Source organism: Bos taurus, chromosome 26 (assembly GCF_002263795.3).
Source record: "Bos taurus isolate L1 Dominette 01449 registration number 42190680 breed Hereford chromosome 26, ARS-UCD2.0, whole genome shotgun sequence".
Classification (NCBI taxonomy): Eukaryota; Metazoa; Chordata; class Mammalia; order Artiodactyla; family Bovidae; genus Bos; species Bos taurus.
In genome coordinates, this window is record NC_037353.1 from 25,507,452 (window position 1) to 25,534,859 (window position 27,408).

General features: G+C 54.4%; 2 protein-coding genes across 2 annotated transcripts in view; one reads left to right on the plus strand and one right to left on the minus strand.

The window, feature by feature from the left end:
* The window catches only part of SORCS3 (sortilin related VPS10 domain containing receptor 3), a 979,390-nt gene that overhangs the window by 304,329 nt on the left and 647,653 nt on the right, over nucleotides 1-27,408 (plus strand). The gene's annotated exons all lie outside the window — the stretch shown is intronic.
* The window catches only part of LOC101905453 (scavenger receptor cysteine-rich domain-containing protein SCART1), an 84,187-nt gene that overhangs the window by 9,436 nt on the left and 47,343 nt on the right, over nucleotides 1-27,408 (minus strand). The window contains exons 2-14 of the mRNA XM_024985895.2: nucleotides 14,136-25,989; nucleotides 12,012-12,329; nucleotides 11,062-11,358; nucleotides 9,925-10,233; nucleotides 9,244-9,549; nucleotides 8,788-9,105; nucleotides 8,403-8,717; nucleotides 6,988-7,302; nucleotides 6,726-6,794; nucleotides 6,329-6,643; nucleotides 5,929-5,964; nucleotides 5,050-5,187; nucleotides 4,424-4,612 (exon numbers count right to left, since the gene is read on the minus strand). Of these exons, the coding sequence (XP_024841663.2) occupies nucleotides 4,424-4,612; nucleotides 5,050-5,187; nucleotides 5,929-5,964; nucleotides 6,329-6,643; nucleotides 6,726-6,794; nucleotides 6,988-7,302; nucleotides 8,403-8,717; nucleotides 8,788-9,105; nucleotides 9,244-9,549; nucleotides 9,925-10,233; nucleotides 11,062-11,358; nucleotides 12,012-12,329; nucleotides 14,136-14,202 (2,992 nt within the window). The 5' untranslated portion in view covers nucleotides 14,203-25,989. The remainder of the gene's footprint in view (nucleotides 1-4,423; nucleotides 4,613-5,049; nucleotides 5,188-5,928; nucleotides 5,965-6,328; nucleotides 6,644-6,725; nucleotides 6,795-6,987; nucleotides 7,303-8,402; nucleotides 8,718-8,787; nucleotides 9,106-9,243; nucleotides 9,550-9,924; nucleotides 10,234-11,061; nucleotides 11,359-12,011; nucleotides 12,330-14,135; nucleotides 25,990-27,408) is intronic.

Here is a 27,408-nt window from a genome sequence, read left to right on the forward strand (position 1 = left end):
GGAAATGCTTTCAATTTTTCACCATTGAGGATAATGTTTGCTGTGGGTTTGTCATATATAGCTTTTATTATGTTGAGGTAAAACTCCTAGAGGAGAACATAGGCAAAACACTCTCCAACATACATCCCAACAGGATCCTCTATGACCCACCTCCCAGAATACTGGAAATAAAAGCAAAAATAAACAAATGGGACCTAATTAAACTTAAAAGCTTCTGCACAACAAAGGAGACTATAAGCAAGGTGAAAAGACAGCCTTCAGAATGGGAGAAAATAATAGCAAATGAAGCAGCTGACAAACAACTAATCTCAAGAATATACAAGCAACTCCTACAGCTCAATTCCAGAAAAATAAATGACCCAATCAAAAAATGGGCCAAAGAACTAAATAGACATTTCTCCAAAGACGACATACAGAGGGCTAACAAACACATGAAAAGATGCTCAACATCACTCATTATCAGAGAAATGCAAATCAAAACCACTATGAGGTACCATTTCATGCCAGTCAGAATGGCTGCGATCCAAAAGTCTACAAGTAATAAATGCTGGAGAGGGTGTGGAGAAAAGGGAACCCTCTTACACTGTTGGTGGGAATGCAAACTAGTACAGCCACTATGGAGAACAGTGTGGAGATTCCTTTAAAAACTGGAACCAGAATTGCCTTATGACCCAGCAATCCCACTGCTGGGCATACACACTGAGGAAACCAGAAGGGAAAGAGACACATGCACCCCAATGTTCATCGCAGCACTGTTTATAATAGCCAGGACATGGAAGCAACCTAGATGTCCATCAACAGATGAATGGATAAGAAAGCAATGGTACATATACACAATGGAATATTTCTCAGCCATTAAAAAGAATACACTTGAATCAGTTCTAATGAGGTGGATGAAACTGGAGCCTATTATACAGAGTGAAATAGTCAGATAGAAAAACACCAATACAGTATACTAACACATATATATGGAATTTAGAAAGATGGTAACAATAACCCTGTATATGAGACAGCAAAAGAGACACTGATGTATAGAACAGTCTTTTGGACTCTGTGGGAGAGGGAGAGGGTGGGATGATTTGGGAGAATGGCATTGAAACCTGTATAATATCATATATGAAATGAGTCGCCAGTCCAGGTTCGATGCACGATACTGGATGCTTGGGGCTGGTGCACTGGGACGATCCAGAGGGATGGTACAGGGAGTGAGGAGGGAGGAGGGTTCAGGATGGGGAAAATGTGTATACCTGTGGCGGATTCATGTTGATATATGGCAAAACCAATACAATATTGTAAAGTTTAAAAATAAAATTAAATTTAAAAAAAAAACTTAAAAATCTAATTTCCTCTTCCTTTCCAATTTGTGCGCTTAATTTCAACTTTCCCAAGTTTTCTCGTGCTGTATTTTGATGGCATCAACAACATTAACAAATGTTGTTAACACAAATGAACATCCAAGGACCAGGTTCGGTGGGATCTCTGGAGCTGGGGCCCCGCCTTTGACACTGCGATCACTTCCCCTCAGGTGGCCCTGCTCGGCCGAGCCAGCACCCCCGGTGGGCCCTCACGGGACATCCTCCCAGCCCAGGGCCCACAGGGCACCCTCCCCGGGAGGGAGGGTCACAGCCGGGGAGGGAACAGCACCAGCTTGGACCCTCAGCCCCTGCAGCCGCCCAAGCACAGGCCAGCGTGCGGCCCTCGGGTGCAGGAGACAGCCTCCCGCTCGATGGGAGCCGGCCCGAGGAGTCAGCCTGTGAGCCCCACCCTGTCTCCCCAGCGCATCCACCAGTCAGACACGTGAAGTGGAGACGACTGTGGTGAGACCCAGGCTGGGCTCCCCGCAGAGCTGAGGCCCCATGGAGGCCAGGCTGGAGCCAGGGGCCAAGCTCGGTGGGAGGCACGCCTTTCTGCCTACACACAGAGGTATGCTGCAGAATGAGTCCACGCTCCAGCGTGTCGTGAACAGACAGGAGTCTGATCTAAACCCTTAAAAACATGACTCTCAGAAGGCGGTGTCCTTGGGAAGCAGCCAAAGGTGTGACAGCAGAGGAGTAAACGAAAGGACGTCAGCAGCCACTGAGCATGTGGCGCGGGCCAGGCAGCGCGTTAGCGGCACGTTGTCGTGGGAAACACAGAAGCACAGAACGGGCACCACGTGCTGCTGGCGATCATGCTCGGGTCCTTGCATCTTTGAAAAGTTCTCAGTGGATATAAGCCAGGATGCTGAAGCATTATTTTCTGAGTGACAGAACACGTTTTTCATTTTCTCTCTTGCTTACATGAGTTTTTGAACGTGCATTATGTTCTAAGCAGAATAAGATCAATAAAGGTTACTTTCCAAAAGATTTGCCAGAGAACCAGTTTTACAAAGAGCAGCCTGGGTTGTCAGATGAGTATGGAGAAGACGAGGGGTTTCTATAGAAGTCAGGGGCTTGTCAGCAGGCCCCTCTGTGCAGCAGCCCCAGCGCCTCCCAAACCGCAGCCTGTGCTACGCACTGAGCTGCACCCCAGCTCAGACCTCAGGGGCGCATGGACCTGCAGCAGCCTCAGTGGGGTCCCCAGTGGGCTCTACTCACAAGGTGCCTGCCTAATCAGTACCCCCAGGTGGACTGAGAGGGCTGGGAGCCCGTGGGGAAGAGCTCACACTCCGCTCTGCTGGGCGGGTAACCAGAATGCCGGGGGCAGAAGGGAGAGGCATGCGGAGAGGGGCAGGTGCACCCTTCCTGAAGTGCCCACCCTCTGACTGCTGGGCTGGCACCCTGACTCTGTTCAGGCCCCACCCCACTTCCTGCCAGCTCACTTTCCTCCAACCCAGGGACCTTCTCCCGCTGCACATCTTCTCCCACTCCCAGGACCCCCAGATGTCCAGTGCACACCATTAAGCCAGGCTGGCCAACTCTCCCGGCCAGCAGGCAGGCCTTGAACATGCACAGGGTGCAAGGTGGGCTCAGACACCCAGGAAACCCCTGTGTGTCCCCAAAGCTCTGCGAGGAGCTGCCCTGGGACCTGGTGACTTGCCCTCCTCACTGCACCCGAGGCTCTGCCCAGTCCCTCTGTACATTAGCCTGAGCATCTTCCTCATCAGGGCTCCCATCCAAGAGAGACCTTCATGTTCACATACTCCAGCACCGTGGTCCCTGAGATCATAGCAGCATCTCTCTTACAGCCCAAGGGTGGGGCACAGGGGAAGGGCCGGGAGGTGGGAGGCAGCAGACAGAGACACTCCAAGAACCCAGCGCAGTGGTGGCCACCGCAGGCTGGCCAGACCCTGGAGTTAAACATGGAGGGTAGGCGGTAATCAGTGCCAGTGCTGGACAGGCCCTGCAGGGGAGGGATCACAGGAGAAGGAAGCCTGGTCCTTCCCAGGGTGCTGAGGTGGGAGGTGGGGGTCCAGAAAGGTCTACACGTAGGGGAGGGGCCTGGTCATTTGCATCTGATATCAGACCAGCACAGGGAAGAAGACACAGGGCAACTAGTTTCCCAAAGAGGGTGTGGTCAGGGAGCTGTGGTCACAGGGGCTTGGTGGGGGCATCAGGGCTGGACATGCATGAACGCTAGGGACCCTGGCACACCTGAGCCAGGTCTAGCAACATCCGCAGAGGAAAGGAGGGGTGGCCCGCAGCTGGTTCATCAGGGACCCCACCCCCCCCCCCACACACACACACACAACTCAGAAGAACCGTGAGGGCAAGACCTCGGAGCCCACCCCAGACCAGGGCGAGGCAGAGAGGGGGCCAGAAACAGACCCCAGGCCGCGGTGGGCATCTGAGGAGTGTCTGAGATGAATTATGGATGAGACATTTAATAAAACTCTTTAAGAAACAAGGAGGATGAAAGCCCCAGGCACACTGGCCTCTCCCCTGCCCTGGTCTCGCTGATGTGCCCTGGAGCCAGCTCGTGGTCAGCACGTCCTGGGGCAGAGGCTGCTGGGGTCTTCCTTCCCAGCCTGAGGTGTGAGGAGGCCCTGGCTATGAAGTGCCCCGCCTGCATTGAAAGAGAAAGACACCAGTTGGGGGCCCTCAGCAATTCCTCATAGACCCAGGACGCCTGGGCCCTGGCTTCCTGCTCACCGTGAGGCCAAAGGACAAGACAAGGGCAGGGCAGGGGCCGGGCTGCTGCTGGCGCGCATCCTCCCAAAGCTGCTCAGCCCCTACAGCGGCTGCCGCTCGAAAGGAAACCCAAAGAGAAGCCCAGGCCCCTCCCTAAACCCCGAGTCTGTCCCTGAGAAGATTCTAGTCTAAGGGACAACTTGGAGGGGGAAACCAAGTGTCCCGGCACCAAGCCTGTGCGGGAGTGAGTCACACACACACGCGGAGGAATTCTCGGGGCCTTTAGATGTAGGGGCTGGGCGGGCCGGAGCCCTGGGCGTAGCACCAGTAGAGCAGCAAGAGCACCGTGGACGCCACGACGCAGAGCTGCGCACCCGTGGGGCTCAGGAGGGCCCCCTCCTCCGCGTCGCCCTCCTCGGGCTCGGGCTCCGCCACGTCGTCATACTCCTCCTCCAGCACCGCGGCCGCGGCCGCTCCAGCAGCCTCGTCTTTCTCCCCCGCGGTAGCCACTCCAATGTCCTCATAAACACCTTCTGAGGGCAGACTCCCCGACATTCCTGAACCTGCAGGGGTCACACCAGAGCCCTTTAGCTGAGACACTCTGAGCAGTTAAGCCCGCCCACGGGGCCCCTGCGGGGTGGACCCTGGGCTCTTCTGCCGCAGCTCCCCACCAGCAGCCACACGCTTCCCCAGGCACAGCCTGTGGGAGCCGTTCCCAGCTGCATGGAGGACAGAGGGGTGCAGATACCCCTGGAGCCCTCTGTCCCACCCAGACAGCCCTGGGACTGTGGATTCCCCCGTCTGGCCCCTCTCAGAAGTGGGGCAGGGCCCAGCGTCTCCAGTCGCCAACACCTCATGGACTTACTTCGCAGGAAGTTGCCACAGGCTGTGGCGGAGGGGCAGGGACAGGCAGAACCTGTGACGGGCTAGGGTCTCAAAGCACCCCCCGCCTCCCCATCCCCAGGGACCAGGGCCAACCCCACCCACCATGCCCACCTACCCCTGCAGGCGTCTCTGCCCCGGAACCACCGTGCCCCCAGGACCAGTGAGGTGATGAGCAGCAGGGTGCCGAGCGCCAGGCCGAGGGCCATGGGCAGAGTCCCAGCCTCGAGGGCAGGCGCCGGGACCAGAGGACTGCCTGGGAAGACAGCGAAAGGAGGGTCTCCCCTGTGTGCCTGCTCCTCCTGGGGCATTGTGACCCTTGGCCTGGACCACCGGAGCCCCTGGCGGGGGGCACCCAGAGGAGAGGTGGGCCCTGTGGTCACAGCGCTAAATCCAGGAGGGAGCCCAGGAGGGAGGGGCCAGGAGAGCAGCTCTTAGCGTCCTGACCGCGTTAGACTCCATGTCTAAGAGGACACAGTGTACCAGAACCAAACCTCGCAGTTGGCAAGAGAAAGGCCCAGAGGAGAGTCCCGGCAGGTGGCCCAGCAGGGCCCGGGCTGGCCCACCCTCCCTGGGCTCTCTGCCCGCCTGGCCCAGGGCACCTGCAGAGACGAGCGTCTCCAGCACAGCAGTCCTGGGGTCCTGACCTCCCCCCACCAGCCAGGTGGATGCGGGAGAGTCCACAGCACCTCTGAGGCAGAGCCCCTAGAAGGCCCCTCAGGGTGGGGCAGAGCCCCCATGCAGAGCCCCTTGGGTGGGGCACAGTCCCTACAGGGCCCCTCAGGGTGGGGCAGGGCCCCCATGCAGAGCCCCATGCAGGGCCCCTCTGGGTGGGGCAGAGTCCCTACAGGGCCCCTCTGAGTGGGGCAGGGCCCCCATGCAGAGCCCCTCGGGTGGGGCAGGGCACGTCTGGGTGGGCCGGGGCCCCACGGAGGGGCCCTCCAGTTGGGTTGAGGCAGGAGGGCCAGAGCTGAAGCCTGAGGAAGTGCTCACCTACCTGATGCTGAACGTGGGGTGACGGCCCCTGTGTCACCTGCAGGAGAAGTGGGTGGGATCCAAGTAGGAGCCTGGGCTATGGCCAGCCATCACCCCGGAGCAGCACCCCAGCCCCCTCAGGCTGAAACAGAGCTCATGGAGACGGCCTCCGCCCCAGCATCCAAGGGACCAGCATGGAGCAGCCTCAGGGCTGGATTCTGCAGCACCCAGGGCTGAGAGGGCCTCCAAAAGAACCCACCAGGCGTTCCATCCCAAGGCCCTAGGAAGGCCTCACCTACCCACTCACCCCATGGAGGGGCAGACGGAGCCCCCTTGGACCACTCACCCCATGGAGGAGGAGACAGAGCGCCCCCAGATCACTCACCCCTGGAGGGGCAGCCGGACCCCCCTGGACCACTCACCTGCACAGCGCACACCCGCGTCCTCCTTATGCCCACAGTCTCCGCGGCCCCACGGCTGCGCCGGGCAGCCCCACAGGGAGGCCTCGCTGCCCCGGCACCCCACCTCATCCAGCCACACGGGCCCCGAGCCTGGTCCAAAGGCAGCCCCCGCCACGGCGTCCACAGCCCGGCCGCACCCCAGCTGCCGGCACACGACCTCGGCGTCCGCCAGGTCCCAGGAGTCATCACACACGGTGCCCCAGGAGCCAGCGTGCCAGAGCTCCACACGGCCCGAGCAGCGGTCCTCACCCCCGCGCACGCGCAGCTCGCCCTCCTCTGCAAGAGGGGCCTGTGGTCACCGGGGGGCAGGACCCGGACGGGAGAGGATGGGGAGCCGGTTGCGGGGGGAGAGGGGTACCTGGGCAGCTGCCCATTAAGGAGCAATTGAGGGCCTCCCCGGAATCCTGCGTCGCTGTCCCTGACGATCCTGTTGGATTTAAATAGCGGTTCACCAGGTGTAAATGCTCAGAGAAGCCTCAGAAGGGAACCTGTGGAGCCCAGTGAGCCCACCACCCCCAGACATGGGTGAATGGCAGCCTCTGTGGATGACCTGTCAGGACACTGAAGCTGCCTCGAGGGCCCCCAGAGTCTGCCCACCTGCAGTAGGTGGCAGGGCCTACCTGCACAGGTGATCCAGACCTCCTCTCCACGGGTGCAAGAGTGCGGGTGCCAGGGGGCTGAGGGGCACTGCCACAGCGTGGAGCTCCGCAGCCGGCGGCACTGGATGTTGTCCACCCAGGAGGTGCCCAGGCTAGTGTGCCCCGGCCTGTTCTCCAGCCAGCCCCGCTCCCCACAGCCCAGCTGCTGGCAGATGATGGACAAGGAGGCGTCCTTCAGGGCGTTACTGCACACGGCCCCCCACGTTCCGTTGTGGAACACGTCCAACCACCCAGCACAGGGCCCGGCACCACCTCGCAGCCTCAGGGCCACTGACTCTGGAAGACAAGCCACTCGGGTCAGACAGTCTCTGAAGGAGGAGGCCAAAACCAGGGGCTCCCAGCACCAAGACCCATGCCAAGCTAGGGCATCTGACATCCAGCTCACATCCACCCCACATCCCCATCCACCCCCACCCAAAGACGGGAGCAGCTGCCCACAGGGAGCCAATTTAAGCCCCAGCTCTAACACTGCAATCCCTAGTAACTCCACTGACTGTAGAAACCTGTCCCTGGAAATCACTCACATACAGAATAACCCTTTTAAACAACTGTAAAAATTCAACAACAAAAAAGGAACTAGCCCGATCTCCGAGTGTGTCACTGGCCCTGGCTGGTCAGCGCCCAAGTAGTGTCTTGTCACCCTGGGGCGGCGAAAGCCCAGGAACAAGGGGTGTGTTAAGCCGACTATCATATGACCACATAGTGGAGTAGGACACAGCCCTCTAAAAGTAAGTCAAAAGGGCCCGCAATACATCAAAATACACACATGGGGATAAACCGAGGCATTGAGGCATGAATTGCATCTGACGGGACCGTAACGAAGTAAACTAAGCTTAGAAAATAAATGGCAGGAATTACACCTGTGACAGAATAAAAGCGGCCACTCAGACCCCCGCCCGGCCCCGCCCCTCACCGAGTGTACTCCCAGCCCTGGGTCTGGGCTGACCTCTGACCTTCCGCCAGCCAAACGCACGGGGTGAGGGTGACCGGTGCCCGCTCCACGCCTGGGCCTCATGAGCGCCTGCCTGCCTCTGATCTCCCCTGGGAACCCCGCTGCTGCCAGGCGGAATCGGGACAGCAGAGTCCCCACCCCTGCCAACAGCCAGCCCCCTGCAGAGGCCTGCCCGCCAGCGAGAACCAGCAGCTGCCTGAGGAGCCCCGAGCACAGAGGAAGGAAGAGCTGCAAGCTGAAAACACAGTGGAAGTTAAACCTGCCTCCAAGGACAGAAAGACCAGAACGGCCACGAGCGAAGTGTGAAGTGGACAGCGCCTAGACACCCTCTCCCCGGAAGCAGGACGAACGAGCAGAGCCCCCACCCCCACCAGATGAGTGCCAAGGAGCGGCCCTGGGACGGCACTCGGGTCTCAGCACCCACCTGAGCAGAGGGCACCGGCGTCCTCCTTGTGGCCGCAGTCGTGTCGGCCCCAGCCCCTCGACGGGCACCGCCACAGCGCGGCCTCGTGGCCCTCACAGGCCAGCTCGTCCATCCAGATGCGCCCGGCCCCGGCCCCGAAGTGCGCGGCCCCCGGGGCGCCGAGCGCGTGCCCGCAGCCCAGCTGCCGGCACACCACCTGGGCGTCCCGCAGGTCCCAGCCGTCGTCACACACGGTGCCCCACTCGCCCGCGTGGAGCAGCTCCACGCGCCCCGCACAGCGGCCCGGCCCCGCGGCCAGGCGCACCTGGAGGCTCCCTGCCGAGGGAGAGGCCGAGTCAGGGCGCGGGGCCCGGGAGGGGGTCCTGGGGGCTGGGCCCGCACTCACCCGAGCACACGACGCCCGCGTCCCGCGACGCCCCCGCGGACACCAGCGCGGCCGCCGACACGTTGCACCGCGTCAGGCGGGGCTCGGTGCCCGCACAGCGCACGCGGCTCAGCCCCAGGGGCACCGCCCCGCGCGCGGGCGCCGCCGCCTCGTACGCTCGCTCCGCCGCTCCGCAGCCCAGCTGCCTGCACACGACGGCCGCGCCGCGCAGGTCCCAGGCCTCGTCCAGGACGCGGCCCCACACCCCGTCCAGGGACACCTCCACGCGGCCATCGCAGCGGCTCTGTCCGTCCCTCAGCCGCAGGGCGTCGGGGAGACCTGGGGGCGGGGTGCGGGACACTGCAGGGCGGCGCGCCGGCGGGTGGGACCCGGCCCGTCCCGGGCCGAGGACGCCGCCTCCCGGCGCAGCCCTGTGCGCTCCCGGCCTCCCCTCCGGCCGCGCTCGTGCTGACCCACCTGAGCAGACGGCGGCGGCTGCGTCGCCGGGGCCACAGGCGGGCGCCCCCAGGGTGCTCACGGCGCAGCTCCACAGGTAGGGCTCTGTCCCCACGCAGTGCACCTCGTCCGGCCAGGGCGCGGAGGCCCCGCCCCCAAAGTGACCCCCCGGGGGTGTGGCCACCGCGTTCCCACAGTCCAGCTGGTGGCAGAGGACCGTGGCGTCTGCCAAGTCCCAGTGGGCCGCGCAGAGGGGCGCCCAGGCCCCCTGGACCTGGAGCTCCACGCGCCCCTCACAGGCGCTGCTGCCGTTGACCAGCCGGAACTCTGCAGGGGGAGGGGGTGTCGGCGTCGCTGCCCCCGCGGGCCCTGCTGTTTCTTCCCTTCACACCCAGGGTGGGGCTCCCGGGGCCCCTTCTCTGCCAGCTCCCCACCCGCCTCCGCGGCAGCGCCAGCACACACATGTGTGCAGGACTCTGTGCCGGCCTTGGGGTCACATCCCTCTGTCCCCAAAGCCTGCTCCCTCTCCTTCCTGCCAGCAGCCCCCCGAAGCAGCACTTCCTCAAGGGGAAGGGCTCACCTCCTGGCGGAGGCCCCTTGGAGCTGGGCCAGACGCACCCCGAGAGGGTGGGGGCGGCACAGAGGGGCCTGGCAGGGAGGGGGCAGGGCCCAGCCTCGGACCACCCGCCCCCGTGGCCTCACCTGAGCACCTGAGCCCCGCATCCTGGCCGTGCCCACACCGGTGCCCCGGCTCCCGAGGGCAGTGGAACAGCAGGGACTCGTTGCCCGCACAGCGGAAGGCCTCGGCCCACACGAGCCCCGGGCCCTGGCCGAAGTGGGCAGCCTGGGGTGTGGACACGGCCGCGCCGCACTGCAGCTCCCGGCACACCACGTGGGCAGTGGCCAGGTCCAGGTCAGCGTCACAGACGGTGCCCCAGGTCAGGCCACGCCTCACCTCCAGGCGCCCAGCACAGGAGTGCTCGCCACCCACCAGCCGGGCCTCTGTGTGTTCTGGAGAAGGAGACAGTTCCCACAGTGACGGGGTCTCAGCTCAGAACTCAGCCCTGAGCCCCGCCCCCAACCATGGACCCTGAGCATCCTGCCAGAGGCGATCATCCGCCAGCAGCAGGGGCCTGCTGAGCAATGGGAGAACCGATGGTCACAGGCCACTCTGCCCCATCAGAACAGACGCCGCACATCCTCTGCCTGCCCGGGGTGGTGGCACCAAGACCCTCCTGTCTCAGAGGCTAGGTCGAGGTCCCCTGAGGGCATGCCCCCGAGGGCACCAAGGAAAGTGGACACTTTACCTCATTTCCACCCAGAATGTACCAGGATCCAAGAGACCAGATTACTCCCACTACCGACCCTGACTTGTGTGAGACCCACAGCGGTCACAGCCAGCACAGCACAGACGCGGCACCCGGCTGGGACTGGAGCAGCCCTCGGCTCCCCGCCCACGCCTCTCCTGGGCCGCCCTGCACTCCTGCAGCGGCTCCCGAGGCACTGGCTGTGCGTGCCCCAGGCTCCATGCTGTGCCCTCACCTCTCGGTCTCTGTCCAAAGCGAGGAGGATCTACAGAGTCCGTTCTCAAGGACACTTTCCTGTTTGCCTTCGCTCACCTTCCCCGGCCTGCTCTTGCCTCCCTCACAACAGGTGGGCTGCACAGGGGCCGCCCCCTAACGATGGCACCCCAGGCCTCAGGCAGGACTGGGCCAGCGGGAGGCACTTCGGGGGCACACTCTGCTGCAGCCCACTCGGAGCATGGAGGGACGGCCAGCCCACGGCCAGCTCCCTGCTGTCCCCACCCCACCCCACGTCAGGGTGGAGGGTCCACCTCACCTGAGCAGACCACCTGGGCATCTCGCTGGAAGTCGCAGCCGCTGCGGAACTTGTTGTTCAGTCTGCAGTTCCGGATGGTCAGCTCGTCGCCCCCACAGGTCATGTACTTCCTGGCGACACTGCCGTCTTGGCGGGGGGCCTGCAGGGCAGGGCCGCACCCCAGCTCCCGGCAGAACACTGTGGCCTCCTCCCGGTGCAAGCCACAGAGGCGGTCCACCCCGTTCACATTCCTGATCTCAGGGAGCCCTGCACAGGGGCTCCGGCCCTTCACCAGCCGCACCTCCCGGAAAGTGCCGTCTGCGAAGCACACAGGGCGTGGCACACAATACAGGCTCTGCCGACCGCGCGGCCTCGGGCCTCGGCGACAGCCGTCCCCAGCAGGGCCCTGCCGGGGCCAGACCAGCCCTGGGCCTCACTGAGGGGTCAGCGCCGGGCCGCTCAGAGGCCCTCCTGACTCAACGATCTCTGGACACCCTCGCTGATTTTTCAGCACAGACGCCTGCGTTCTTGCTTTGCTCTGGGCCCCACAAACCGCCCAGTGGGTCAGCTCAGACAGGACGTGAAGTGCCGGACACAGCCCTGGGCGCTCCAGACAGACCTCCAGGGAGAACATGTGAGCTGGAGACGGTGACAAGACGTCTGCACAGTCCGCGGGGCCCCTCGAGTGTCGCCCCACCCCTGCCTGCGTGTCCACCCCCTCACTGCTCTTCTACCTGCCTGCGCATTCCCTCTCGGTCCCTCCCTGGACAGCAGGCTTTGTGCAGCCAATTTCATAGTTGACTCACGGCTGCATCCCCAGCACCCAGTGCACTACCGCTGCCTTCTAAGAAGGGATCTGTTAAGCAAAACACTGGGACTGCTGACACAGGAGGAAGGGAGAGCTGAGAGCCGGCCCGTCTCAGGTGGCTCTGGGGCCCCCTCCTCCCCGCACACCCCGACCCATGACTTACTGGAACACAGAGCCACCACCACCCACTCATAGGGGCACTCGCTCTTCGTCCAGGCCCCCAGGCTGCACCCCCAGAGGGAGGCCTCGTCTCCCCTGCAGGACACGTTGTGGAGCCAGGGCTGCACCGTCTCTCCGGGCAGCGGGACGTACTTGGGGGCACCCACGGCCCCGCCACAGCCCAGCTGCCTGCAGACCACGGACGCCTCCTTCAGTGTCCACTCCCGGTTGCACACGTGTCCCCACGTCCCTTCATGCTGGACCAGCACCACCCCGTCGCATGGACTGGGCCGGTAGGCCAACCTCAGGCTGTTGGGTCCACCTGCAGATGGAACGGGCCAGTGAGGGCCGGCGACACGGCGCCTGGGGCCCCTGCCGAGGCCCAGCGCCGAGGCCTCTGTGCAAAGCCAAGTCCCGCACCCCGCAGAGCAGTCCAGACGGGTGGTGGGGCAGGGGCCCTGAGTGCCGTCCTTGGCCCGCCGGAGCCCCCACGTCCTGGGTGACCGCAGGCCTGAGGCATGGAAGTCCCCTGTCCTCTACCTGAAGCGGGGGGCTCCTCCCACCACCCACCCCAGCCTCCAGCCGAAGGTCATTTCCTAGCAGCCCTGCAGCCCCCCATCTTCCTGCTCACCCCTGCCCCACCCCCGACTGTCCACCACCTGTCCCCCAGCTCACTTTCCTGGGGGCTGCTTCCTGGGTCTCTGAGAGGCTCAGCCACCCCCTGACCTTCCAGTCCCACTGGGAGCAGGGCTGCATCCTTCACTAGGCCCCTCACCCCAGTCTTTCCTGCACAGCCCCCTCGTCTCGGGCCCTGGACCGTCTGTCCTCCCCACCGCACCACAGCCCCGGAAGCCCCTTGTCTCAGCCCCTGGACCGTCGATCCTCCCACTGAGCCCTGGGCTGAAGCAGGGGGGTGAGATAGCCTCCACAGGGAGTATGCCCAGCTTGGGCCAGACCACCTCCAGGGCCTGGGGGGTCTCGTTAGGGTACTCATGGGGCAGGAGAGAGTCCAGGACTCACCGGGGAGCAGAGAGAGGGAGACCCCCCCCCAGCCCTCAGTATAGAAGAAACACAGCACTCCCACCACCCGCCAGGCCTCATCCACCGCGCCAACCCATCCCCAAAGCCCCTCACGCCCACCCCTTCTCCTCTGGACATTCGCGGGCACAGCGTGTGCCTTTTTAACACCAACCAGCGCCCCTCCCGCAAGCCGACCTCACTGCGCTTCAGAGCCCAGCTCCCTGCTTCATGCGCTCCAGCATCACCACCCAGATCCCAGCCCACCCAGCATGCCCCTCTGTCCAGCTTTCTGTCACCTCCTGCTGGACCCTGGATCAACCTGCCCAGTGACCTTTCCTCCCATCAGCCCCCAGGGCACCGCACAGGGCCACCCTCATCCCCTCCCCAGCCCCAAGACACACTCACACACGTCCGCACACAGCTGCCCAGCCTTCTCTCGCATGCATCCCTGCCTGTACTCTGCATTCACTCTCCGCGGTGCCTACACGCAGACCGCACAGCACACTCTCACCCCAGCCTCTCTGTGCTGTCTCCCGCAGGACACCTGCCCACAGCTCCTGCCGTGACTTAGCCTCTTGGCTTCTGGACACAGCAGCCCCCACCCCACCCCCACCCTGATGTGGCATCTCTCCGGGGCTGGCTCTCCTCCATGGCCCAGCACCAGACCATGCTTACCATCATGGCCGGGAACCCCCAGCTTCCCTACACCCACCCACCACCGCCTGCCCCGAGGGAAGGAGACTGGGCAGCTCCTTGCAGAACCCATCAGCGTCCCCTGTCTGTCTGGGTCACTGGGGCCAGACACCAGCCATGCCCCTCACTCCGTCTGGACTCTGGCCAGCCTTGCAGCCTGGACTCCGAGTGGCAGGGCGGGGGGCTCTGGGCTTACCCCAAGTGGAACCTGCTCAGTCCGCGCAGGGACCAGAGTCTCTGGGTGTCTGCACTTTGGAGCCCACGTGTCTTCTGCCCTAGGATGTGCCCCCACTGGGGCTGAGCAAGAACCCAGCAGACAGCTGATCACAACAGGGGACCCTCACACCCCAGGGCCTCAGCATCCATGGAGCAAAGCCTACAGAAGGTTCCATGGACGGAGAAAGGAAACTCTTACCAGTGGGGGCGGCCCTGGCCCTGAGGAGGAGGACGCCGAGTCCCAAGGCCCAGAGAGCCACCCTCATGGCCCCGCAGCTGCGAGCCTCAGTCAGCTCCCGCGGCTCAGCCTGCGCAAAGGCGGGGATCTCAATCCAGGGCAACACACAGAAGCAGAGCCGTCAGCGGCCCCTCAGGACCAATGCCACCGTGCGGGCCTTTCCAGAGCATATCAGTGGCTCCGTCTCTCCATCTGTGGGCAGAACAGCCAATGGCCTGGCGGCCCTGAGCTTCACCAGACCGAGCAGGGGGCCCGGCCCTTGGGTTTCCTCATCTGCTGATAGCGCTGACAGGGCAGCTGCACTCAGACCCCACAGACAGGCAGGTGGTCCAATGGGCTCACAGCCAGAGCAGCAGCCAAGCCCTGCCCTCCACCCAGGCTTCAGCTCCCCATCGTGGGTGGTGAGACAGTGACCCCGATGTCATGGGGACTAGCAGGGACACAGTAGGAGCCCCAAAGCACAGAAGAACAAAACAGGGCATGACGGCTTTGCAAGGGCTCTGAGACCTAAACTGTCACTGGAACTGAGGCCACAAAAGAAGTCTGGAACCCACACATTGAGTCTAAACAGAACGGCCGCCTGCTGAAATAGAAGACTTAAACAGAAGCAGAGTGTCTGACATCACAACCAGCGTGCCTGGGGTACAACTGAAAACCACTCGCCATGAGAAGAACCAGGGGAACCACAGCTGATGGTAAAAGACAATCAGCTGCCAATCCGCGTCAAAATTATCTGATGAGGACTTTCGGTCACCATAAATGTGCTTCTATTATAAATTGCAAATTCTTTTTAAATAAATGAAAAAAACTCCAGCAAAGAAATAGAAGTTACAAAAATGAAACTGGAACACTCACACTTTGCAGTCAGAATGGTCAAACGCTGCAACCACTTTGGGCAACCACCTGGCAGTTCTTCCGAATGTTAACACAGAGGTTCCCTGGGGCTTCTCAGTGGCTCAGACGGTAAAGAGTCTGCCGGCAACGTGGGAGACCTGGGTACGATCCCTGGGTTGGGAAGATCACCTGGAGGAGGGCATGATAACCCACTCCAGTATTGTTGCCTGGAGAACCCCATGGACAGAGGAGCCTGGTGGGCTGCAGTCCGTGGGGTCGCAAGGAGTTGGACGTGACTGAGCGGCCAAGCACAGCACACAGTCTTCCCTATGACCCAGAAATCCTGTGAATTAAAGAGAAGTGAAGTTATGTCCAAGATAGGCAGCAGGCTATATGGTGCAAATCGGGGAATTACAGACATTACTTTACAAAGTAGTAATCATTTAAATAGAGTATAATCTGTAAAAATACTGAAACTCTGCTGTACAACTGAAGGCTCAGAAGATAAAGAATCTGCCTGCAATGCAGGAGACCTGGGTTCGATCCCTGGGTTGGGAATATCCCCTGGACAAGGAAATGGCTACCCACGCCAGTACTCTTGCCTGGAGAATTCCATGACAGAGGAGCCTGGCAGGCTACAGTCTGTGGGGTCACAAAGAGTCAGACATCATTGAGTGACTAACAGATACACCTGAAACTCATATAAAACTGCAAATCAGCTATCCTGGAATATTTCAAAGATATGTTCACATTAAAGACTGTGCATAAATGTTCATAGTAGCATTATTCGCAATAGAAAAAATAGAAACAACCTAACGCACTCCAGTCAACGAGCAGATAAACTGCCACATGTCTACACCACGAAACATTCAGCTCAGTTCAGTTGCTCACTCATGTCCGACACTTTGTGACCCCATGGACTGCAGCACGCCAGGCTTCCCTGTCCATCACCAACTCCCAGAGCTTGCTCAAACTCAAGTCCATCGAGTCAGTGATGCCATCCAACCCTCTCATCCTCTGTCGTCCCCTTCTCCACCTGCCTTCAATCTTGCCCAGCAGCAGGGTCTTAACCAATGAGTCAGCTCTTCACATCAGGTGAGCAAGGATTAGAGTTTCAGCTTCAGTATCAGTGCTTCCAAAGACTGATTTCCTTTATCTCCTTGCAGTCCAAGGGACTCTCAAAAGTCTTCTCCCATACCACAGTTCAAAAGCATCAATTCTTCAGCTCAGCTTTCTTTATGGTACAATTCTCACATCCAAACATGACTACTGTAAAAACCATAGCTTTGACTAGATGGACCTTTATCAGCAAAGTAATGTTTCTGCTTTTTAATACGCTAATTTTGTCATAGCTTTTCTTCCAAGGAGCAAGCGTCTTTTAATTTCATGGCTACAGTCACCATCTGCAGTGATTTTGGAGCCCAAGAAAATTAAGTCTCTCACAGTTTCCATTGTGTCTCCATCTATCTTCCATAAGTGATGGGACCAGATGCCATGATCTTAGCTTTTTGAAGGTTGAGTTTTAAGCCAGCTTTTAAACTCTCCTCTTTCACTTTCATCAAGAGGCTCTTTAGTTCTTTTTCATTTTCAGCCATAAGGGTGGTGTCATCTGCATGTCTAAGGTAATTGATATTTATCCCGGCAATATTGATTCCACCTTGTGCTTCATCCAGCCTGGCATTTCCCATCATGTACTCTGCATATAAGTTAAATAAGCAGGGTGACAATATACAGCCTTGATGCACTCCTTTCCTGATTTGGAACAAATCTGTGGTTCCATGTCCAGTTCTAACTGTTGCTTCTTGTCCTGCATACAAATTTCTCAGGAGGCAGGTAAGGTGGTCTGGTATTCCCATCTCTTGAAGAATTTTCCACAGTTGTGATCCACACAGTCAAAAGCTTTGGCATAGTCAATAAAGCAGAAGTAGATGTTTTCCTGGAACTCTCTTGCATTTTCTATGATTCAATGGATGTTGGCAATTTGATCCCTGGTTCCTCTGCCTTTTCTAAAACCAGCTTGAATATCTGGAAGTTTACGGTTTATGTACTGCTGAAGCCTGGCTTGGAGAATTTTGAGCATTACTTTTCTAGCATGTGAGATGAGTACAGTTGTGTTGTAGTTTGAACATTCTTTGTCATTGCCTTTCTTTGGGATTGGAATGAACACTGACCTTTTCCAGTCCTGTGGCCACTGCTGAGTTTTCCAGATTTGCTGGAATATTAACTGCAGTACTTTCACAGCATCATCTTTTAGGATTTGAAATAGCTCAACTGGAATTCCATCATCTCCACTAGCTTTGTTTGAGTGGGCTTCCTAAGGCCCATTTGACTTCACATTCCAGGATATCTGGCTCTAGGTGAGTGATCACACTATCTTGGTTATCTGGGTCATGAAAATCTTTATATACTTCCGTGTATTCTTGCCATCTCTTCTTAATATCTTCTGCTTCTGTTAAGTCCATACCATTTCTGTTCTTTATTGCGTCCATCTTTGCATGAAGTGTTCCCTTGGTATCTATAATTTTCTGGAAGAGATCTCTAGTCTTTCCCATTCTATTGTTTTCCTCTATCTCTTTGCATTGATCACTGAGGAAGGCTTTCTTATAGCTCCTTGCTATTCTTTGGAACTCTGCATTCAAATGAGTGTATCTTTCCTTTTCTCCTTTGCCTTTAGCTTCTCTTCTTTTCTCAGTTATTTGTAATGGCCTTCTTTTTCTTGAGGATGGTCTTGATCACTGCCTCCTGTACAATATCATGAACCTCCATCCATAGTTCATCAGGCACTCTGTCTGTCAGATCTAATCCCTTGAATCTGTTTGTCACTTCCACTATATAATCATAAGGGATTTGATTTAGGTCATACCTGAATGGTCTAGTGGTTTTCCCCACTTTCTTCAATTTAAGTCTGACTTTGGCAATAAGGAGTTCATGATCTGAGCCACAGTCAGCTCCCGGTCTTGTTTTTGCTGACTGTATAGAGCTTCTCCATCTTTGGCTGCAAAGAATATAATCAATCTGATTTTGGTATTTACCCTCTGGTGATGTCCATGTGTAGAGTCTTCTCTTGTGTTGTTGGAAGAGGGTGTTTGCTAGGACCAGTGCGTTCTCTGGCAAAACTCTTGTTAGCCTTTGCCCTGCTTCATTTTGTACCCCAAGGCCAAACTTGCCTATTACTCCAGGCATCTCTTGACTTCCTACTTTTGCATTCCAGTCCTCTATAATGAAAAGGACATCTTTTGGGGGTGTTAGTTCTAGAAGGTCCTCATAGAACCATTTAACTTCAGCTTCTTCAGCATTACTGGTTGGGGCATAGACTTGGATTACTGTGATATTGAATGGCTTGCCTTGGAAATGAACAGAGATCATTCTGTTGTTTTTGAGATTGCACCCAAATACTGCATTCCAGACTCTTTTGTTGACTATGAGAGCTATTCCATTTCTTCTAAAGGATTCTTACCCACAGTAGTAGATAAAATGGTCATCTGAGTTAAATTCGTCCATTCCAGCCCATTTTAGCTCACTGATTCCTAAAACATCGACGTTCACTCTTGTTATCTCCTGTTTGACCACTTCCAATTTGCCTTGATTCATGGACCTAACATTCCAGGTTCCTATGCAATATTGTTCTTTAGAGCATCAAACTTTGCTTCCATCACCCGTCACATCCACAACTGGGTGTTGTTTTTGCTTTGGCTCCATCCCTTCATTCTTTCTGGAGTTATTTCTCCATTCTTCTCCAACAGCATATTGGGCACCTACCAACCTGGGGAGTTCATCTGTCATGTCCTATCTTTTTGCCTTTCATAGTGTTCATGGGGTTCTCAAGGCAAGAATATTGAAGTGGTTTGCCATTGCCTTCTCCAGTGGACCACGTTTTGTCAGAACTCTCCACCATGACCCGTCTTGGGTGGCCCTACACGGCATGGCTCATAGTTTCATTGAGTCAGACAAGGCTGTGGTCCATGTGATCAGTTTGATTAGTTTTCTGTGATTGTGGTTTTCATTCTGTCTGCCCTCTGAGGGATAAGGATAGGAGGCTTATGGAAGCTTCCTGATGGGAGGGCCTGACTGTGGGGGAAACTGGGTCTTATTCTAATGGAACAAGATATTCCCATGAAATATGCGTCAGCCACTAAAAGGCACGAGGTGCTGACAAATACCACAGTGCGGTGAGCCTTGAAAGCATCGTGCTGAGTGAAGGCGTCAGCCACAAAAGCCTGCATGCACGGCTTCATTTGTACGAAGTGTCCAAACAGGCAGGTCCCTAACACGGAAAACGGGTTGGTGGTTGCCAGGGGCTGGAAGAAGGAGGAGATGGAAAATGACCGCTGAGGGGGACAGGACCTCCTCCGGGGCAATCATGGGATTACTCTGAAGTTAGCCAGTGCTGACTGTGGAATGCATCCACTGAAAACCACTGGACGACACACTTTTAAAGGATGCATTTGTGCTGTGTGCGTTGTATCTCAATAAAGCTCTTAGGTTTTTTAAAGAACCAAATGGAAATTATAGAACTGAAAATACAATAAGTGAATTTTTTTTTAAACTGTTTTAGTGACTCAATAGTAGAATGGACAGGACAAATGATGGCATCATGAACCTGAAGAAAAAAATAGCGTTTTCTCTGTGTAAACAACAGAAAAAATAGGAAAAAGTTAACAGAGCCTCAGAGACCTCTGGGACAATAACTAAAGATCTAACATTGCTATCATTGGAGATCTGGGGAGGAGAGAAAAGAATGTCAAACTGAAAAAGAATTTGAAGATATAATGGCTGAAAACTTCCCAAATTTCATAGAAGATGTAAAGTTACAGATTCAAGACACTGAGTAAACCTCAAGGAGAGTAAACTCAAAGAAATTCACATGAAAACCCATAATAATTAAACATTTGAAAACCAAGGACAAAGAAAAAAAAATCCTAAAAGGATTGCAGAACTACCCTTAAATAATGGCTAAATAAAAGCCTCCAAACAGAAAGAAAATGATAGTAGTAAGATGGGCCTTTCTGGAAGCAAAGAACAATGAAATAGGTAAAAGTAGAAATGAACATAATAGACTTTCACTTTGTGAGTTTCTTTAATCACATTTTATGACTGAAGCAAAAGTTGTAACATCTGAAGTGGCGCTCAGTGTATACAGAAGCCCATATAGACAGCATGACATTTTACCACTTCAAGTGAAACACAGAATCTTTACTTACGTTTAGGTTCCCTTACCCTCCCAGTGTACCCTCCCTGGGCTTCCCTTGTGGCTCAGCTGGTAAAGAATCCTCCTGAAATTCGGGAGACCTGGATTCGATACCTGAAGGGAAAGGCTACCCACTCCAGTATTCTGGCCTGGAGAATTCCATGGACAGTCCATGGGGTCACAAAGAGTCGGACACCACTGAGCGACTTTCACTTTCACCCTCCCAATTTAAAAATACAGTTTCCTAAGTATTTGATCTGAATGTATGTGCTTCCCCTGTAAGTGGTGATAAGTTACTTATGTGTATAATAGCTAGAGCAACTAATAAGAAAATTATACAAACCTCGGGGGATCGGTCAAGATGGTGAAGTGAGAGGAGGGGGAGCTCAGCTGCTCCCAGGGACACACCAAAAATACATCTCCGTAACTTCCAGCAGTTACCACTGGAAGCTGGATGGAAACTGGCAGAAGGGCTCCTGTACAACCAGAGCCGTAAGAAAGATGCATGTTATTCATGCCTTTTTTCTGATCGCAGCTGTATGAAACCAGAAATCAATTACAGGAACAAAAAGAAGAAGAAAAACATGTGGAGACTAAACAACATGCTACTAAAATAAAAACCAAACAAAAATGGGTCAACGAAGAAGCCAAAAAGGAAATCAGAAAACACCCAGAGACAGATGAAAATAGAAGCTCAACTCTGCAGCAAAGGCAGTTCCGAGAACTGCTTCTAGTAACGCAGCAGCACAGGCTTTCCTCAGGAAAGAAGGAAAATCTCAAAGAAGCTAACCTGCCCCCCGGAAGAATTAGAACAAATGAGCCCCAGAGTCCTCAGAAGGACAGCAATCAAGAAGACAGGCGTGACAAAGGAGAAAAGGCCTGTGGAACCAGCTGTCTTCTGAGAAAAACAAAACTGACAGCCCTGTAGCCAGACTCACCAAGAAGGAAAATGAGAGGAGCCGAAGAAACAAATGAAAAATGAAAGGAGAAATAACCACCATGCTGCTGCTGCTGCTAAGTCGCTTCAGTCGTGTCCGACTCTGTGCGGCCCCACAGACGGCAGCCCGCCAGGCTCCCCGTCCCTGGGATTCTCCACCATGCACAGTGACACAAAAACTCAGAACAGAACCCCACAAACAGTTACATGCCAATAAAGTGGACAGACTAGAAGAAAGGGACAGATTTCCAGAGACATATAACCTGCAAGACAGAGTCAAGAAAACGAAATTTGGGACTTCCCTTGCAGGCCACTGGTTAGGCCTCCACACTTCCACTTCAGGGGCATGGGGTCAATCCCTGGTCAGGGAGCTAAGATCCCGCAATCTGGGTTGCATGGCCAAAAAACCCCCACAGAAAACAGATAATTTAAAGAGACTGATCATTAGTAGTGAAATTGAATTTGTGATTTTAAGAAGAACCCAGAAAATAAAAGTCCAGGACTGGATGGCTTCACAGGGGAATTCAATAAAACATATAAAAAAGAAGTAATACCTATCCTTCTCAAATTATTCCAAAAATGTAAGAGGCTGAGACTCTCCCAAATTCACGTTACAAGTCTACCATTACCCTGATACAAAAAAATAGACACAGACACTACAAAAAAATACAATTACAGGTCAATATCCTTGATGAACATAGATGCAAAAATGTTCAACAAAATATTGGCAATGGAATCCAACAACATGTAAAAGGGATCATGTACCATGACCAAGTTGGATTTATTCTGCAGGGACACAAGAATGGTTCAATGTTCTCAAATCAATCAACGTGGCACACATTAACAAAAGGAAAGATACAAATCACACGACCATCTCAATAGACACAGAAATGCAAGTCAAACCAGGAGCTATCACTTCACACCTGTCAGAATGGCTATCAAAAAGTCTACAAGTAACAAATGTTGGAGCAGAGGTGGAGAAAAGGGAACCCTCATACACTGTTGATAGGAATGTAAATTGGGGCAGCCTCTATGGAAATAGTACAGAGGCTTCTCAGAAAAGTAAGAAGTGAACCACCATAGGGTCCAGCAGTCCCACTCTTGGGCATATATCCAGAAAAAATTAAAATGCTAATTTGAAGAGATACATGCAGTCCAATGTTAATACGACAGCCAAGGTATGGGGGCGACGCAGTGCCATCGACAGAGTGACGGGGAGGGGGTGCGGCTCAGGCACACGGTGGCGTGTTACGCAACCACTAAAAAGAATGAATCCTGCCATTTACAGAGGACAAACCGAGGCTTCCCAGGTGGCTCAGTGGGAAACAGCCCACCTGCCAATGCAGGAGACGTGGGTTCAGTCCCTGGGTTGGGAAGGTCCCCTGAAGAAGGAAATGTCAACCTGGTCTAGTATTCTGGCCTGGAAAATCCCATGGACAGCAGAGGCTGGTGGGCTACAGTCCACGGGGTTGCAAAGAGTCAGTCAACTGAGCATGCACACACAGATAGACCTAGAGGACATTATGCTTAGTGAAACAAGCCAGAGAAAGATGAACACTGCATGATAACCACTTACATGTGAAACCCAAAAGATAATACACATAAAGGTGTATACAAGCCAGAGACAGACTCACAAATGTAAGGGAAAAAAGAAAAACAATGGTTACCAAAGGAGACAGGGAAGGGAGGGGGAAAATTGGGGGTACAGAATTAAGAGATTCAACATACTATGTAGCTATAAAATAGACAAGCAACAAGTATAGCTTTATAGCACAGGGAATCATTATCTCATAATATCTTTTAATTTAGTGTAATCTGTGGAAGTATGGAATCACTGTACACCTGAAGCTAATAAAGAATTGATCAAAAACAACAATAAAAAAAAAAAGGAAGGAAGAAAGTACGCCAAAGGTACACGGGGGCAAACTGAAAGAGCTCCCAGAGGCCAAATACAGAACAATGTGAGCAACTGCATGAATAAAGCAACGTCAGATTACAGCCCAAAGTTGCTGTTGTTCAGTTACTAAGGCCCGTCCAACTCTGCAGCCCCATGCACACCAGGCCTCCCTGTCCTTCACCATCTCCCAGAGTTCACTCAAACTCATGTCCATTGAGTCAGCGATGCCATCCAACCATCTCATCCTCTGTCGTCCCCTTCTGCTCCTGCCTTCAATCTTTCCCAGCATCAGGGTTCTTTCCGATGAGTCGGCTCCTCGCATCACGGGGCCAAAGTACTGGAGTTTCAGCTTCAGTCTCAGCTTCAGTCCTTCCAATGAACGTTCAGGGTGGATCTCCTTGAGGACTGACTGGCTGGATCTCCTTGCAGTCCAAGGGACTCTCAAGAGTCTTGTTCAACACCAGAGTTTGAAAGATCAATTCTTTGGAGCTCAGCCTGCTTTATGGTCCAACTCTTGTAACTACTGGCAAAACCATAGCTTGGACTTTACTCAGCAAAGTGACGTCTCTGTTTTTTAGTATGTCTAGATTCGTCATAGCTCTCCTTCCAAGGAGCAAGCATCTTTTAATTTCATGTCTGCAGTCATCATCAGCAATGATTTGGGAGCCCAAAAAAAGAAAATCTGTCACTGTTTCCATTTTTTCCCCATCTATTTACCATGAAGTGTTGGGACCAGATGCCATGATCTTAGTTTTTGAACATTGAGTTTTAAGCCAGCTTTTTCACTCTCCTCTTTCACCTTCAAGAGGCTCTTTAGTTCCTTGTCACTTTCTGCCATTTGAGTCATACCTTCTGCATATCTGAGGTTGTTGATATTTCTCCTGGCAATCTTGATTTCCAACCTGTGCTTCATCCAGCCCAGCATTTTATATGATGCTCTCTGCATGTCAGTTAAAGAAACAGGGTGGCAATATACAGCCTTGTCACACTCCTTTCGCAATTGTGAACTACTCACTTGTTCCACTTCCAGCTCAAACTGTTGCTTCTTGACCTGCATACAGGCTCCTCAAGAGACATGTAAGGTCGTCTGGTAGTCACATCTCTTTAAGAATTTTCCAGTTAGTTTTGATCCATACAGTCAAAAGCTTTAATGTAGTCAATGAAGCTGAAGTAGATGTTTTTCTGGAATTCCCTTGCTTTCTCTATGATCCAATGAATGTTTGACTCACACCATATGCAAAAATTAACACAAAATATATTATAAACTTCAATGTAAAAATCTAACATTATCAGGAAAACATAGGAGAAAATCTTTCTGGCCTGAGATTATGCCAATATTTCTTAGATATGACCCCAAAATATAAAATATAAAATAACCATAGATAAATGGACTACATCAAAATTAAAAAGCTTTCTTTGAAATAGGACAAAAAGACAAAAAGACAAACTACAGATAAGGAGGAAGTATCTGAAAATTACACATCTAATAAAGGACTTCTATTCAAAAGACAGTAAGTTCTCATACTCCAGGATAGGAAAACCACCCAATGATATAATCAGCAAACTATTTGAACTTCACCAAAGAATAAACATAGATGTCCAGTGACTCCCTGGGGAATTGCAAATTAAAAGGGCAAAACAACCTTACAGGCCTGGCAGGATGACTGAGGAGCTGTGGGGCAGCTGGAGCTCAGTCCACAACCACCCTGGGAAGGTGGGGCATTTCACAGTGAGTTATACACACCCCAACACATGATCCTGCCATCTAACTCCTAGATGGTTACCCAGGAGAAATTAAAACCTGTGTGTGTGAAAGTCTTACAGGGGAATGTTCATAACTGCATTATTCACAATAGATAAAATCTCAAGCAACCAAAATGATTGCAACAGGCATACACGGCAAATCCATGTGTGTTAGCCACTCGGTCGTGTCCGACTCTTTGCGACCCCATGGACTTTAGCCCACCAGACTCCTCCGTCCATGGGATTCTCCAGGCAAGAACACTGGAGTGGGTTGCCATTTCTGTCTCCAGGGGATCTTCCCAACCCAGGGATCCAACCCAGGTCTCCTGCATTGGCAGGCAGATTCTTTACCATCTGAGCCACCAGGGGAGCCCCATAAATAAGGTAAGTCTTTGCAAATGAGAAGTTGGAGGGAATTTTCTTAATCTGATGAAAACTGTCAGCAGAACACAGCTCGCAGCCAGTGCCCTACTTTCTGAGACAGAAACAGGCTACTCCCACTTCTCTGTCTGACTTTAATCTGGGGTCTTGACCAGTGTGGTGAGTTTCGGGAAGAAAACTTGTAAGGGTTGGAAATGAGTGCAAAGTTGTCATTCTCACAGACAAGGTCCTGGGGATAGAAAAACCCAAAAGCTATAGATAGGTTAGTAGAATTCAGAAGAAGGTTAGCAAGATAACTGGATAACTTGTGTTGACTAAAAAAGATGAAGAATGTGAGAGTCGCAAGTTAGCTTTATTGGGGGCAAAAGGAGAACTGCAGCCTGGGGACAGCACCTCAGACAGCGCCGAGACCACTCCAGAGAGGCGGTGGGAAGTCAGTATACGAGATCTTGGTGAAGGGGGGAGTTCGAGGCCATCAGGTGCTTATTTACAAAAGTTTCTCTGCTAGTCACGAGGAGTTGATGTCACCATTAAGGAATTAGTGATTTTCTAGATACAAAGAGATGGAAGGATTGGGATCATGAAATCAGTTCCTGAAAATATCTAACTCTCTAAAGACCTATCCCACCAGATTCCCTGGAACACAGCGCCCCACTTTCCATCCGGAACCCCCCTCAGCGGGTGTTGACGTCCTGCAGCTGCAGCAGCACAGGGCTCCATCTCCCCAGAGGCGGGTGGCAAACGGCCTTCTTGTTTTTCTTCAGTTGCTGGCAAACGCTCTCAGCAAGTGCCAATTTGCAGTTGATACTTGTCAATAAACAAGTCACTTGTTTTTCTACATGTAAGAATAAACAGAAAAATAATTATTTTAAATAGTGATGCTTTATAAAAGCAACGAAAGTATTAGCTATTTAGGAATAACTCTACTGAATGAAAAGCTGCCTTAAAACTCAACATTCAAAAAACTAAGATCAAGGCATCTGGTCCCATAACTTCATGGCAAATAGATGGGGAAACAATGGAAACACCAACAGACTTTATTTTCTTGGGCTCCAAAATCACTGCAGTGACTGCAGCCATGAAATTAAGACGCTTGCTCCTTGGCAAACCTAGACAGCATATTAAAAGGCAGAGACATCAACTTTGCAGACAAAGGAAGGGGCTGAACTTGGCAAAACGATTCTAAATTTTACATGGGCCTCCCCGGTGGCCCTAGTGGTAAAGAACCCTCCTGCTGATTCTGGGGACCTAAGAGATGAGGTTCGATCCCTGGGTCAGGAAGATCCCCTGGAGAAGGGAATGGTTACTCACTCCAGTATTCCTACCTGGAGAAGCCCATGGACAGAGGGGCCTGGCGGCCTACATACAGTCCATGGGCTCACATAGAGTCGGACACGACTGAAGCGACTTAGCAGCAGGCACAAACAAGTAGAAACAGCCATCCCAGGCAATGCAAGCAGCTCCCAGCGGCCCTCTTTGGGTGAGTGGCCTGTGTGATTGGGGGTCTCCCACGTGAGTTGGCTAGGCAGCGTGGGGCAGAAGAGTAGAGCAGGGGCAGAGAGCGGGGTGCAGGACTGGGTTCCCTCCTCCTACAGACACAGCCAGTCACAGGCCCCCCCTGCCCAGCTGGCACTAGCGGGGTATGGAAGGGAGTATCTAATGACCAAGGGCAGAGGTGGGAGAGACCTGGGCTGGGAGCTTCCACACTGAGGCTGGTGGAGAAAGCACGTGGAGACCCAGGAGGGAAGCCGGGGAGGGTTCTTGGGGTGTGGGTGGGGTGCAGAGCTCAGCACAGTTGGGGGAAGCCAGCCCCACTTGCGGGCAGGAGGCCTCGGAAGTCCTGGGTACAGATAAGGTCTCCGTGCAGAGGCAGGAAGTCCAGCCCCTACCCTGTGGCTTGTTTTCTGAGAAGGTGGGGGTGTGGAGTTTAGGTGGCTCCTGGGGAGGCAGTTCCTGTGACAGAGACAGAGAAGGGGGCTCCACACGGGTGGGTGAGGCTGTGTATGGGCGGGGGGGTGCTGTGGGAGTGACCCAAGAAACAGGCAGGACAAGAGGTCTTGGACAGGGGGTGACGTGAAGCCGGGGTGTCGGTGAGAGGGTCTGACTCGGCATGGGGCACAGGGCCCTGGGAAGTGGAGGTTAGGGAACCCTCGACCATGAGCCAAGAGGCTGTCCACAGATGCCTGGGTTCCCAAGAAGAGAAGCTCCAACCACACGCCAAGGTCTTCAACAGACCGAATGACATCCCAGGCAC